Source organism: Heptranchias perlo, chromosome 3, assembly GCF_035084215.1.
Source record: "Heptranchias perlo isolate sHepPer1 chromosome 3, sHepPer1.hap1, whole genome shotgun sequence".
Classification (NCBI taxonomy): Eukaryota; Metazoa; Chordata; class Chondrichthyes; order Hexanchiformes; family Hexanchidae; genus Heptranchias; species Heptranchias perlo.
This window is the reverse complement of record NC_090327.1, coordinates 141,645,094-141,661,100: the sequence shown is the minus strand read 5'-3', so window position 1 is coordinate 141,661,100 and position 16,007 is coordinate 141,645,094. Positions and strand designations below refer to the sequence as shown.

The following is a 16,007-nucleotide window of genomic DNA, read 5'->3' as shown; positions in this document are numbered from 1 at the left end:
ACTGAGATACACATTACATACCAGTCCAAAAATTCTCATCCACTATTAGATTGAAAGATACAGTATCAATTACATTAGTGCAGACTGAGCTACACATTATGGACCAATTCAAAATTTCACCATATCAGTTTGAAAGATACATCATCATTCACAATAGTGCTCACAGAGATACAGATTTAATGGTTGTCCAAAAAACACAGAAATTATCTGATTACAACCTAGAGCTTCAAATCCTAAAGTGTATCCATGTTTAACAATTAAATAATGAGAAAAATATTTTAAACATTAAGATATTAAAGCTACAATAGTGAATAATTACATGCAAATACATAATTAATCTCACACTCAGATACAGTACCAGAGACACAGAAGGAATCCCAAACTCACATACAGCACTCGAGACTGACAAACACAGAGTGAATCCCACACTCACGTATGGTGCCAGAGATGACAAATACAGCATGAATCCTACACTGACATTCAGTACCAAGGACATATAAAGAATGAATCCCATACTCACACACATACTAACAGATACAGAATGAATCACACAGTACCACAGTCAGACAGATACAGAATGAATTCAGTCACATTACTGCAGATTATGTTACACATTACATAATAGTCCAAAAATCTCATACAATGTTCGACTGAAAGATACAGTATCAATTCCATTAGTGCAGACTGAGCCACACATTATATAGCAGTCCGACAATCTCATACCGTATTGGACTCAAATATATAATACCAATTCCATTAGCACAGACTGAGCGACATGTTACATACCAGTCCAAAAATCTCAGATTGAAAGATTCAGTATCAATTCCATTAGTGCAGGCTGAGCTACATATTACACACCAGTCCAAAAATCTCATGTCAGAATGAGATACAGAATTAATTCCATTATTGCAGACTGAGCTGTACATTACATACTACTCCAAAACTCACACACGATGTTTGATTAAAGAAAATCGAGAAGTGTATCCATATTTATAAGTTAAATACACGACGAAAAACTGTATACACTTTAAAGTATTAAAGATACAGCTTCAAATACGATACTATGAACTGAAATAAGAATACAGAATGAATCCAGACTTGCACATTGTCTCAGAGACTGAATTACAGAATGAATCCCACACTGAGATAAAGCAGCAGAGAATGGCAGATACAGAATGAATCCCACACTCACGCACACAACCAAAGACTGACAGATACAGAATAAGCCCCACTTTCATACACAGTCCCAGAGATTGACTTCTACTGGACGTTAGCGAGAACTGTAACGAGCGGAAAAAATTCACATCATCTGTCGTGGTTACAAAAACAGGACAACATGCAATGTGAGGATAGTTTCTGTCTGTAATCTCTACTCTCGCATTTTTGCACATTTTGATAGTGAAAAATGAAGACAATTGATTCATAATAAAGTTTATGTTTTGCTCATTCGATAGTTGTGAAATTGCCCCATTATATTTTACTGTACATTGCACAGTATTTCTCTCTGATTTCTCAGGACACGGTTTACATTGCTCCTCTACCCCATTTAGACTCTTATTTTCCAAGCAGTATGTGGCCTCCTTATTCCCCTAGGCAAAATGCAACACCTCACAGCTTTCTATATTGAAATTCAATGGGCATTTACACGGGAGTTCTGCAAGCTTATTTTGTCGCAGTCTTTCTCAGTATTGACTATACACCCTAAATCAATTACAAGAATTTAACGCAGCGTTACAACTAATGTTTGGTCTAACAAAATATACGTAGAATCATAGAATCGTAGAAAATTTACGGCACTGAAGGAGGCCATTCGGCCCATCGTGTCCGCACCGGTTGAGAAACGAGCCATCCAGCCTAATCCCACTTTCCCACATTAGGTCAGTAGCTCTGCAGGTCACGGCTCCTCAGATGTACATTCAGGTATTTTAAAAATGAGTTGAGGGTTTCTGCCTCTACCACCCTCTCAGGCAGTGAGTTCCAGACACCCACCACCCTCTGGGTGAAAAAAGTCCTCATTTCCGCCCTAATCCTTCTACCAATCACTTTAAATCAATGCCCCTTGGTTATTGACATCTCCACTAAGGGAAATATGTCCTTCCTATCCACTGTATCGCGGCCCCTCATAATTTTGTACAACTCAATCAAATCACCCCTCAGCCTCCTCTGATCCAAGGAAAACAACCCCAACCTATCCAATCTGTCATCATAGCTAAAATTCTCCAGTCCTGGCAACATCCTCGTAAATCTCCTGTGCACCCTCTCCAGTGCAACTACATCCTTCCTATAATATGGTGACCAGAACTGTACACAGTACTCAAGCTGTGGCCTAACTAGTGTTTTATACAGTTGAAGCATAATATCCCTGCTTTTATATTCTATGCGTTGGCTAATAAAGGAAAGCATTCCATGTGCCTTCTTAACCACCTTATCTACCTGTCCTGCTACCTTCAGGGATCTGTGGACATGCACTCCAAGGTCCCTCTGTTTCTCTACACCTCTCAGTATCCTCCCATTTATTGTGTATTTCCTTGCTTTGTTTGCCCTCCTCAAATGCATTACCTCACGCTTTTCTGGATTGAACTCCATTTGCCACTTTTCTGCCCACCTGACCAGTCCATTTATATCTTCCTGCAGTCTACAGCTTTCCTCCTCACTATCTGCCACATGACCTATCTTTGTGTCATCCGTAAAGTTCGTAAACATGCCCCCTACATTTAGTCCAAATTGTTAATGTATACCACAAAAAGCAAAGGACCGAGTCCCGAGCCCCGTGGCACGCCGCTGGAAACAGCCTTCCAGTCCCAAAAACACCCGTCGACCATTACCCTTTGCTTCCTGCCACTGAGCCAATTTTGGATCCAATTTGCCACATTCCTTGGATCCCATGGGCCTTTACTTTTTTGACCAATCTGTCATGTGCGACCTTGTCAAAAGCCTTGCTCAAATCCATGTAGACTATATCAATTGCACTACCCTTATTGATTCTCCTTATCACCTCCTCGAAAAATTCAATCAAGTTAGTCAGACACAAACTCCCCTTAACAAATCCATGCTGACTGTTCTTGATTAGTCCATGCCTCTCTAAGTGACAGTTTATCCTGTCCCTCAGAATTGATTCCAATAAATTGCACACCACCGAGGTTAGGCTGATGGGCCTGTAATTACTCGGTCTATCCTTCACTCCCTTTTTAAACAGCAGTACAACATTAGCAGTCCTCCAATCCTCCGGCACTATGCCTGTATACAGTGAAGTTTAGAAAATGATTGTTAAAGCCTCTGCTATTTCCTTCCTGGCTTCTTTTCACAGCCTGGAATACATTTCATCCGGCCCAGGTGATTTATCCACTTTCAAAGATGCTAATCCCCTTATTACTTGTTCGTTCACTTTGTTTATTCCATCCAATATTTCACACTCCTCCTCCTTAACTGCAATCTCTGCATCATCCCTCTCCTTTGTGAAGACAGATGCAAAGTATTCATTAAGAACCATACCCACATCTTCCGCCTCCACACTTAGTTTACCTTTTTGGTCTCTGATAGACCCTTCATTATCCTCTTGCTCTTTATGTATTTATAAATCATCTTTGGGTTTTCTTTGCTTTTACCTGCTAATATATTTTTCATGCTCTCTCTTTGCTTTCCCGATTTCCTTTTTAACTTCACCTCTGCACTTTGTATACTCCTCTAAGCTTTCCAAAGTACTTTTTTCTTTTTTTACATATAAGAAGTGGGGGTTAGGGTGTGTTTATGTGCAGAAAAACAAAAGAAAACAAAACAAGTGTCAAATTAAAATTTCGGTCCAGGATGCACTCCAGCCCCTGCGGTGCCCACCGGTCGTGGAAAGCCTCAAGCGTACCGGTAGACACTGCATGCTCCCTCTCCAGGGCAACCCGGGCACGGAGAATTCCGCAAAAGAGAGGCAGACAGTCGGAGCGACTGCCCCCACCAGCCACGTCTAACCTGGACCTGTGGATAGCCACCTTGGACAGGCCCAGGAGCAGGACAACGGGGACGGCCACCGACCTGTCTGCCCCCCCCCCCCCCCCACTCCTCACCGGGCAGCCAAAGATTAGGAGCTTGGGACTGAAGTGCAGCCAGAACTTGAGGAGCAGTCCCCTTAAATAGTCAAACAGGGGCTACAGCCTCCCACACCCTGTGAACAAATGAAACACGGACTTGTCCAGGCCGCAGAAATTGCAGGCGGCCTGGGAGTCCGGAAAATGGCGTAACCGCCTATTGGTCGCGACTGCTCCATGCAACACTCTCCACCCCAGATCCCCAATGGCTTTCCATAGTATTGAGTTCCCCGTGCCTATCATAGGCTTTCTTTTTCTGCTTTATCTTCCCTGAATGCTTCTTGACATCCAGGGGGCTTTAGATTTGACAGGCCCTCCCTTTTTCTTCTTTTTCTTTTTTTTTTGGAGTGTCAACTGGTAGTTCAGTCAAAATGATGATTGACTGGTCTTGATGGTGTGTCTGAAAGACATCCAATCGTATCCAACAGTGACTCGTTCTTTTTTATTTTTTTTTCTTTTTTTTTCCAAATCTGTTTTTTTTGTGATTTTAGGCCCCCCTTTCATAAGAAGGGGGAGGGGGGTTAGGGTGTGTTTATGTGTAACCAAAGAAAACCAAAACCAATTGTCAAATTAAAATTTTATTCTCCTTGTTCAGTATGCACTCCAGCCACTGCGGTGCCCACCGGTCGTGGAAAGCCTCAAGCATTCCGGCAGACACCACGTGCTCCATCTCCAGGGCCACCCAGGCGCGGAGAATTCAACGGAAGAGAGGCAGACAGTCCGAGCGACCGCCACCACGGGCCACGCCCAACCTGGACCTGTGGATGGCCACCTTGGACAGGCCCAAGAGCAGGCCCACGAGGACGTCGACCGACCTGCCCCCCCACTCCTCACCGGGCGGTCAAAGATCAGGAGCGTGGGACTGAAGTGCAACCAGAACTTGAGGAGCAGCCCCCTTAAATAGTGGAACAGGGGCTGCAGCCTCCCACACCCGGTGAACAAATGAAACACGGACTTGTCCAGGCTGCAGAAATTGCATAACCACCTATTGGTCGTGACTGCTCCATGCAACACTCTCCACCACTGATCCCCAATGCCTTTCCATAGTGTTGTGTTCCTGGTGTCTATCATAGGCTTTCTTTTTCTGCATCATCTTACCCTGATTGCTTCTTGACTTCCAGGAGGCTTTAGATTTGGCAGCCCCTCCCTTTTTCTTTGTGGGAACATGTTTACCCTGAACCCTTGAATCAGCCCTTTGAATGTCTCCCACTGCTCTGACACTGATTTACCTTCAAGCAGCTGTTTCCAGTTTACTTCTGCTAGTTTAGTAAAATTGGCCTTTCCCCAATTGAAAACTTTAACTCCTGCTCTGTCTTTGTCCTATTCCATAACTATGCTAAAACTAACTGCATTATGATTGCTACCACCAAAATGCTCTCACACTGCTACTTCTTCCATCTGCCCCTCTTTATTTCCTGGAATTAAATCCAGAACTGCACCCCATCTCGTTGGGCTTGCTACATACTTGTTAAAAAAAAATCTCCCGTATTCAATTTAAGAATTCTGCGCCCTCTGTACCATTCACACTGTATGTTTCCCAGTTAATATTAGGGTAGTCGTCTCACCTCGTCTCGTCTCCATCCCCATTTGTTCTAATCCATTCGTGCAATATAATGTGAATAATTAATTTATCTTCTGTCCCTCTCTCATCTGCAAACTTCAATGTCCCGGGGTTTGGAGATATCAACAGAACTGCAACAGTTCGGAACAAATTGCTCAAACCGGACAATGTGCAGTATGAGGTTGTTTGTGATTGGCGGCAGGTACTAAACCTGATTGGATATCTTCAGAAACCAATCGGACCGTTAAATGAAAAAGTATTGTGACATCACTCCCACTCGTCCAATCACAATCATTGTCTTCACCCATCCCTTATTAGCATGGGGCGATGACGTCTGCCTATTTAATCCGAGCTCGGAGCGGATTTGGTTCATTTCTGGGTCTGAAATTGAGTTTGGAAAATGCCTGAGGACAAGAAAGCAGCTGCCAAGAAGGGCGCCAAGAAAACCCTGAATAAAGCACCAGCCAAGGGCGGCAAGAAGCGGAGAAAGTCGAGGAAGGAGAGTTATGCTATCTACATCTACAAAGTGATGAAGCAGGTTCACCCCGACACCGGCATCTCCTCCAAGGCCATGAGCATCATGAACTCCTTTGTGAACGATATTTTCGAGCGCATCGCGGGAGAGGCTTCTCGCCTGGCCCATTATAATAAACGCCACACCATCAGTTCCCGGGAGATCCAGACTTCCGTGCGCCTGCTGCTGCCCGGAGAACTGGCCAAGCACGCCGTGTCGGAAGGGACAAAGGCGGTGACCAAGTACACCAGCTCCAAGTAAAGCTCCACCATCAACTGAAAAAAAACCCTGAACGCAAAGGCTCTTTTGAGAGTCTCTCTGAAGACGCTGTATCGACATCTGTATGGAATTATTTTACTGTAGCTAGTTTGATACTAACTGTCTTTCTGCAACTCGTGCTTTTGTAATTGCTCTTGAAATATGGAAGATTCTCAATCACTGTCTGGTTTAATGTATGTGTCGCTGTTCAATTTAGTCCCAATAACAAAAAACGTGGCCCTGATCCCCTCATTCCCGTTCGTATTGCGCCCCTTTTCACGTTTGTTTATTCATTATTCGGGTATATCAGTTTATGAACGGCAACCCTGTGTAATATAGCAACACAAAGGGTGTTCACACCGAGGACAGAATAGTTTAAAGACTGTCTCTGTTCGACTACTTACACCTGGAGTCTCGGCTCCGACTTAATATACGAAGACTGAGCTGGAATCTGACCCTTCGAAAATGGGGCTTTATTCCCGCCCATTTGAAAGCGATCGGCGAATGATGCCGAATTTTAACCGGATTGTAAAATAGTCTCGAAGATGTGACAGGAAATGTGGAATAACAGATTAAAAGGAGACATATTTTTAAACCTTTGTTTTAAAGCGACGTTATTTACTAAATCCGCTTTTTGTGTTACAAATATATTGGCGGGCTTTTCAACTTCCAAAAACCGTTTAAGGTCTGAGAATTGGGGTCGGTATTTCCGCCCCCAATTCTCATTTTTTCATTGCGATTATTGATTGGTGAATAAAACCGCTCTCTGGTTGAACGAACAGCCCAATGAGATTGAGAACAGATGGGCCAATTACAATTGCCCCCACTGTACTCCAGAAGATATAAGAAGGGCAAGTGCGAAAGATTTCTTCATTCTTTGTGAAAGTGTTTGTGACATTGTGGAAATGTCTAGAAGAGGAAAAACCGGCGGTAAAGCTCGGGCCAAGGCCAAGTCTCGCTCATCCCGGGCCGGGTTGTAGTCCCCTGTGGGCCGTGTTGACAGGCTCCTGCGGAAAGGGAACTATGCTGAAAGTGTGGGTGCGGGAGCAATGGTCTATCTGGCTGTTGGCTCGAGTATCTCTTTTTATTCGTTCATGGGATGTGGGCGTCACTGGCCAGGTCAGCATTTATTGCCCTTGAGAAGGTGGTGGTGAGCCGCCTTCTTGAACCGCTGCAGTCCGTGTGGTGAAGGTTCTCCCACAGTGCTGTTAGGAAGTTTCAGGATTTTGACCCAGTGACGATGAAGGAACGTCGATATATTTCCAAGTCGGGATGTTGTGTGACTTGGAAGGGAATGTTCAGGTGGTGTTATTTCCATGTGCCTGCTGCCCTTGTCCTTCTAGGTGGTAGAGGTCACGGGTTTGGAAGGTGCTGTCGAAGAAGCCTTGGCGAGTTGCTGCAGTGCATCCTGTGGATGGTGCACACTGCAGCCACAGTGCGTCGGTGGTGAAGGGAGTGAATGTTTAGGGTGGTGGATGGGGTGCCAATCAAGTGGGTTGCTTTGTCCTGGATGGTGTCGAGCTTCTTGAGTGTTTTTGGAGCTGCACTCATCCAGGCAAGTGGAGAGTATTCCATCACACTCCTGACTTGTGCCTTGTAGATGGTGGAATGTCTTTCGGGAGTCAGGAGGTGAGTCAGTAGCTGAACAATACCCAGCCTCTGACTTGCTCTTGTAGCCACAATATTTATATGGCTGGTCCAGTTAAGTTTCTGGTCAATGGTGACCTCCAGGATGTTGATGGTGGGGGATTCGGCGATTGTAATGCCAAGGGGAGGTGGTTAGACTCTCTCTTGTTGGAGGTGGTCATTGCCTGGCATTTGTCTGGCGCGAATGTTACTTGCCACTTATCGGCCCAAGCCTGGATGTTGTCCAGGTCTTGCTGCATGCGGGCTCAGACTGCTTCATTATCTGAGGGGTTGCGAATGGATTTGAACACTGTGCAAACATCAGTGAACATCCCCATTTCTGACCTTATGATGGAGGGAAGGTCATTGATGAAGCAGCTGAAGATGGTTGGGCCTAGGACACTGCCCTGAGGAACTCCTGCAGCAATGTCCTGGGGCTGAGATGATTGGCCTCCAACATCCACTATCATCTTCCTTTCTGCTAGGTATGACTGCAGCCACTGGAGAGTTTTCCCCCTGATTCCCATTGACTTCAATTTTACTCGGGCTCCTTGCTGCCACACTCGGTCAAATGCTGCCTTGATGTCAAGGGCAGTCACTCTCACCTCACCTCTGGAATTCAGCTCTTTTGTCCATGTTCAGTTCAAGGCTATAATGAGGTCTGATGGGCTGAAATCCGCGACAAAATGAAGACCCGCATTATCCCCAGATATCTACAGCTGGCCATCCGCAAAGACGAGGAGTTCAACAAGCTGCTGGGACGGGTGATTTAATCTGATAACCTAAAGGCTCTTTTCAGAACCCCCACTCTATGAAAGGGCTGGAATTTTATCAGAATACGACGTTTTTCAGATCTGGACATTTTACTCTCCTGGTCTCGATTTCATGCACCTGTGACACTAAATACCTGATTCCGATTCTAGAACTAACTGCCTCCCGTCAGTTAGAAACGAGCAATAAATACTAGATGTCGCCAACCTCCAATAGTTTGAAATTTGCTGCTTGAATAGGAAATGAGACCAAAATAATCATAATTGTCAGTAAATTGGGCGGGTGGAATACATAAATACCAGGGACGTTTGACCATCGTCGACAAGATGCTTTCTGTTATGTTCCGGCCATTGCTGTCAGTGTTATTTACATAACAAAATCGGACAACACTTATTCCGTGTGTATTCTGTTACCCAGATTTGTATAACAGAAGCTGGTTGTCTCAGCGATTGCTGAATCAGGGTGAGTGAAATGTGTCTGTTATTGGATGTGAGTGAGGGATTTATTCTGTCCCTGAGCCTGTCCCTGTGTCAGTTCCGAGTACCGCAGTGAATGTGACACTAATGTGTCCCACTGCTTCTGATTCTGGCGCTGAGTGAAAGAACCAAACACTTTAAACGGATTTCTCAGGCTTTCATATCTCATGGAATATAGGTTTTAATCATCAGCCTTTGGATCTATTATTGCGAGTTCCAGTGAAACAGTCTCTGTGAGTACAGCTGGAGAGGGACAATAAACTGAAACTTCATTTGATCCTAGCCTGCTTTACAACCAGCATGGGTTTTACATCCCAACATTTTGCGGCTCACCCTCAGTGCTGGATTCAAATGACTGGAGTTAGTTAAATGCACTGTTAGTGCCTCGAACATCAATGATAGAACGGCCAGTGTCCAGCACACTACGCTCTTACAGCTGAAAACCGTTCGATTTTACTCTGTGATTGACAGACTGGGCTAGTCGACTTTTTGGCTCCAGGGTACACTGGTCTAGCCGAATTCCTGGCACTGGAGCAGTCGGAGTTTGAGGAGGTAGCGACGGAGCAGATGTGTTGTGCTGAGAGAGGGCAGCATGTGCCACTCCCGCTGTGCCACTGCCACCTGGCCGTGACTCGGCGCTGTCACTCAGTTGTGGGAGAGCAGACTGTAGGAGGTCTGAGACACGACTGAAGCCCCTATCAATACATCACCCCAGCCTTTCCAAGCCGGATGAGATGGTACGGGCCAGGGCCTGAATGGCAGCAGTCTGAGCCTCGATCAGTGATGCCAGTGCTGGTGCCACAGGCTCCTGAACAGAGGCCCTGATTGCAGTGTCCGGAGTGCTGCCCACACGCTCCATGGTAGAATGCACATTGGTGAGGCCTTGAGGCAGAACGCCCAGCAATATGGAAGCGGACTCCTCCATACTTTCAGACAGGGTGAGGCAGCTCCCAGACAGGCTGTCCAATGACTCGAGCAATTGATGATGCACATGGAAGATCTTCCTTTTAAAGGCTAGGCCGTTGAAATCTCCATCGTTGTCTTCTTCGGCACAGCTAGAATCTGAACTGGCCCTTTGGTCATCCATCTCCGGCACTGTCCTTTCCTAAATGGCCAGCTCCTGCTCTCTATTGGTAAATGATTCACCCTGTGTAGATCCTTCGAACTGAACATCTCTCCCACCGCACATGCTGATTCCTGTGCTGTGCATTGGAAGGATGGACTTGGTGACGGTGCATCGTCTGTACGGTGGTATCTCCCCCGTCCCCCGCCCCACCCCATCACTTCCACATCAGGGCCCAAGTAGTGAAAATGGCCCCTTAGGCTGACCGCAAACGGTGGCGTTAGACGGAGCGGAGGCACAGAGAAATACCAGGAATGTTTGAAATGCAACCACCAGCTATTATTTAATATGGAATTCATTGTTTTAATATTTACAGTTCATCAATCAGACAACATTCTCTCAGCCTGCATTCTGTTACACGGGTCAATCTCCAACACAAGCTGATTGATTGTTACTTGAATAGTTGCTAACTGCACTATACAGAGTGTGGGATTCATTTTGTAACTGTAAGTATTTGGTACTTAAAGGGAGTGTGGGATTATTTAAATATATACAGTCTCTGGTATTGTGTGTGAATGAGATTAATTCTGTATCTGTCAGTCCCTCGTACTGTGTGTGAGTGTGGGATTCATTCTGCACCTAAGAGTCTCTGATACTGTATGTGGGTGTTGGATTCATTGTCTATTTGTCAATCTCTGGTACTGTGTGTGAATGTGGGATTCACTCTGTATCCGTCAGTGACTGGTACACTGTGTGGGTGTGAGATTCATTTTGCCTGGTACTGTTTGTGAGTGTAGGAGTCATTCTGTACCTATTAGTCGCTGGTGCTGTCTGTGAGAATGGGATTCATTATATTGCTGTCAGTCTACAGTGCTGTGTATGTGTGTGGGTTTCATTCCACATCTGTCAGTCTCTTGTACTGTACATGAGTGTGAGATTCATTCTGTTTCTGTCAGTCTCTGGAACGGTATGCGTGTGTGTGAAATTCTTACAATATCCGTCAGCCTCTGATACTGTGTGAGTGTGTGATTCATTCTGCGTCTGTCTGTTTCTGGCAATGTGTGAGTGTGGAATTCATTCTGTTTCTATAAATCTCTGGTACTATGAGTGAGTTTGGGATTCGTTCTTTTTCTGTCTTTCTTTCGTACAGTGTATGAGTGTGGGATTCATTGTTACGTGTCAGTCTCTGGTACTGTGTGTGAGTGTGGGATTCATTCTGTTTCTGTCAGTCTTTAGTACCATGTGCGAGAGTGGGAATATTTCTGTATCCGTCAGTCTCTGCTGTTGTATTGGAGTGTGGGTTTATTCTGTATCTGTCAGTCTCTGATACTGTGTGTGAGTGTAGGATTCAATCGATAAATGCAGTCTCTCGTACTGTATGAGCGTATGATTCATTCTGCATCTGTGTGTTTCTGGAACTTTGTGAGTGTGGAATTCATTCTGTGCTTGTAAATCTCTGGTACCGTGTGTCAGTGTGGAATTTGTTCCGTATCTATCAGCCTCTGGTGCTCTGTGTGAGTATGGGATTCATTGTATTGCTGTCAGTCACCAGTACTGCGTATGAGTGTGAGGTTGATTCTGCATCTGTTAGTCTCTGGTACTGTATGTGTGCATGGGGTTTATTCTGCATCTGTCACTGTCTGGTGCTGTATATGTGTGAGATACATTCTCAAACCGTCAGTCTCTGGTTCTGTATGTTTGTGTGTGATTCATTCTGTATCTGTCACTCTCTAGTACGGCGTGTGAAAATAGTATTCATTGTGTTTCTGTCAGTCTCTGGAACAGTGCACAAGTCAGGATTAATTCCATATCCGAATTTTAATTGGAAGTCAGTTTACAATATTGTGTTTGAAACTCTGTCATTAATATATGAACATATAAGTGGTTTTTCACCTTGTAATTAATTTGTAAATATGATGCACTTTAGAATTTCTTGCTGTAGGAAAATAGGAACATAGGAATAGGAGTAGGCCATTCAGCCCCTCGTGCCTGCTCCGCCATTTGATAAGATCATGGCTGTTCTGTGATCTAACTCCATATACCTTAATACTTTTGGTTGCCAAAAAGCTAACTATCTCAGATTTAAATTTAGCAATTGAGCTAGTGTCAATTGCCGTTTGCGGAAGAGAGTTCCAAACTTCTACAACCCTTTGTGTGTTTTCTAATCTCGCTCTTGAAAGGTCTGGCTCTAATTTTTAGACTGTGCCCCTACTCCTAAAATCCCCAACCAGCGGAAACTGTTTCTCTCTATCCACCCTATCTGTTCCCCTGAATATCTTATTAACTTCAATCAGATCACCCCTTAACCTTCGAAACTCTAGAGAATACAACCCCAATTTGTGTAATCTCTCCTCGTAACTTAACCCTTGAAGTCCGGGTATCATTCTAGTAAACCTACACTGCACTCCCTCCAAGGCCAATATGTCCTTCCGAAGGTGCAGTGCCCAGAACTGCTGACAGTACTCCAGGTGCAGTCTAACCAGGGTTTTGTATAGCTGCAGCATAACTTCTGCCCCCTTGTACTCCAGTCCTCTAGATATAAAAGCCAGCATTCCATTCTTGATTATTTTCTGCACCTGTTCATGACACTTCAATGATCTATGTACCTGAATCCCTAAGTCCCTTTGGACATCCACTGTTTTTAACTTTTTACCATTTAGAAAATACCCTGTTCTGTCCTTTTTTGATCCAAAGTGGATGACCTCACATTTGTCTACATTGAATTCCATTTGCCACAGTTTTGCCCATTCACCTAATCTATAAATATTGCTTTGTAATTTTATGTTTTCATCTACATTGCTTTCAATGCTACCAATCTTTGTGTCATCGGCAAACTTAGATATGCGACTTTCTATGCCTTCATCTAAGTCGTTAATAAATATTGTGAATAATTGAGGCCCCAAGACAGATCCCTGTGGGACTCCACTAGTCACATCCTGCCAATGTGAGTACCAACCCATTATCCCGACTCTCTGTCGCCTTGCGCTCAGCCAACTTCCTAACCAAGTCCGTACTTTTACCTTGATTCCATGGGCTTCTATCTTAGTTAACAGTCTCTTATGTGGAACCTTATCAAATGCCTTCTGGAAGTTCATATAAATAACATCCATTGACATTTCCCTGTCCACTAATGAGACAACCTGTGTGCTTTTTTTACCAATATTAAATCTGACCCGGGCAAAAAAGGCAAGGGATTACACAATGAATGGGAGGATACCGAGAGGTGTAGATGAAGTGAGGGACCTTGGAGTGTATGTCCACAGATCCCTGTAGGTAGAAGGACAGGTAGATCAGGTGATTAAGAAGGCATATGGAATTCTTTCGTTTATTAGATGAGGCACAGAATGTAAGAGCAGGGACGCTATGCTGGAACTCTATAAAACGCTGGTTAGGTCCCAGCTTGAGTACTGTGGACAGTTCTGGTCACCACATTCCAGGAAGGATGTGATTGCTCTAGAGAGGGTGCAGTGGAAATTTACGAGGATGTTGCCAGGACTGGAGAATTTTAGCTATGAGGAAAGATTGGATAGGCTGGGGTTGTTCTCTTTGGAACAGAGGAGCCTGAGGGCTGATTTAATTGAGGTGTACAAATTATGAGGGCGAGATAGAATGGCTAGGAAAGACCTATTTCCCTTAGCAGAGAGGTCAATAACCAAGGGGCATAGATTAAAATGATTGGTGGAAAGACTAGAGGGGAGCTGAGGAAAACTTTTTCACACAGAGGGTGGTGAGGGTCTGGAACTCACTGCCTGAAAGTGTGGTAGAAGCAGAAACCCTCATCACATTTAAAAAGTACCTGGATGTGCACCTGAAGTGCCGTGACCTACAAGGCTATGGAACAAGTGCTGGAAAGTGGGACTTGACTGGGTCACTCATTTTCGGGTAGCATGGACACGATGAACTGAATGGCCTCCTTCTGTGCCGTAAATTTTCTATGATGTTGATGTATCACGTTGAACACCAATGGAATTGATGCTGTATCTCAGTCTGATGCTGTATGAGATTGCTGGACCTGTATGTAATGTGTAGCTCACTCTGTATTAATGGAATTGATAATGTACCTTTCAGGGTGTCACTGTACCAGATTTTAGCGCAGTTATGTGTTGCTCTGGGTCTAATCGAATAGATTTTTTTGATTCGTTCATGGGATGCGGGCTTCACTGGCGAGGCTGGCATTTATTGCTCATCCCTAATTGCCATTGAGAAGGTGGTGGTGAGCCGCCTTCTTGAACCACTGCAGTCCATGTGGTGAAGGTTCTCCCACAGTGCTGTTAGGAAGGGAGTTCCAGGATTTTGACCCAGCGACGATGAAGGAACGGCGATATATTTCCAAGTCGGGATGTTGTGTGACTTGGAGGGGAACGTGCAGGTGGTGTTGTTCCCATGTACCTGCTGCTCTTGTCCTTCTAGATAGTAGCGGTCACGGGATTGGGAGGTGCTGTCGAAGAAGCCTTGGCGAGTTGCTGCAGTGCATCCTGTGGATGGTGCACACTGCAGCCACTGTGCGCCGGTGGAGAAGGGAGTGAATGTTTAGGGTGGTGGATGGAGTGCCAATCAAGCGGGCTGCTTTGTCCTGGATGGTGTCGAGCTTCTTGAGTGTTGTTGGAGCTGCACTCATCCAGGCAAGTGGAGAGTATTCCATCACACTCATGACTTGAGCCTTGTAGATGGTGGAGAGCTTTGGGGAGTCAGGAGGTGAGTCACTCGCCGCAGAATACCCAGCCTCTGACCTGCTCTCGTAGCCACAGTATTTATATGGCTGGTCCAGTTAAGTTTCTGGTCAATGATGACCCCCAGGATGTTGATGGTGGGGGATTTGGCGATGGTAATGCGGTTGAATGTCAAGGGGAGGTGGTTAGACTCTCTCTTGTTGGAGATGGTCATTGCCTGGCACTTGTCTGGCACGAATATTACTTGCCACTTATGAGCCCAAGCTTGGATGTTGTCCAGGTCTTGCTGCATACGGGCTCGGACTGCTTCATTATTTGAGGGGTTGCGAATGGAATGGAACACTGTGCAATCATCAGCGAATATCCCCATTTCTGACCAAATGATGGAGGGAAGGTCATTGATGAAGCAGCTGAAGATAGTTGGCCCGAGGACACTGCCCAGAGGAGCTGCTGCAGCAATGCCCTGGGGCTGAGATGATTGGCCTCCAACAACCACTACCATCTTCCTTCGTGCTAGGTATGACTCCAGCCACTGGAGAGTTTTCTCCCTGATTCCAATTGACTTCAATTGTACTAGGGCTCCTTGGTACCACACTCGGTCAAATGCTGCCTTGTTGTCCAGGGCAGTCACTCTCACCTCACCTCTGGAATTCAGCTCTTTTGTCCATGTTTGGACCAAGGCTGTAATGAGGTCTGGAGCCGAGTGGTCCTGGCGGAACCCAAACTGAGCATTGGTGAGCAGGTTATTGGTGAGTAAATGCCGCTTGATAGCACTGTCGACACCTTCCATCACTTTGCTGATGATTCAGGGTAGACTGATGTGGCGGCAATTGGCCGGATTGGATTTGTCCTGCTTTTTTGGACAGGACATACCTGGGCAATTTTCCACATTGTCGGGTAGATGCCACTGTTGTAGCTCTACTGGAACAGCTTGGCTAGAGGCGCAGCTAGTTCTGGAGCACAAATCTTCAGCACTACAGCCGGGATGTTGT

At 45.3% G+C, this 16,007-nt stretch overlaps 1 protein-coding gene and 1 pseudogene across 1 annotated transcript; one reads left to right on the top strand and one right to left on the bottom strand.

Moving 5' to 3' along the window:
• The first annotated feature begins 6,001 nt into the window (after window positions 1–6,001).
• On the top strand, window positions 6,002–7,004 carry LOC137320276 (histone H2B 1/2-like). Its single transcript, XM_067982059.1, has one exon. The coding sequence runs from the start codon at window positions 6,038–6,040 to the stop codon at window positions 6,410–6,412; it is 375 nt and encodes a 124-aa protein (XP_067838160.1). The 5' UTR covers window positions 6,002–6,037; the 3' UTR covers window positions 6,413–7,004.
• A 2,708-nt stretch (window positions 7,005–9,712) lies between these two features.
• On the bottom strand, window positions 9,713–10,563 carry LOC137309140 (uncharacterized; annotated as a pseudogene).
• Window positions 10,564–16,007: the final 5,444 nt, after the last annotated feature.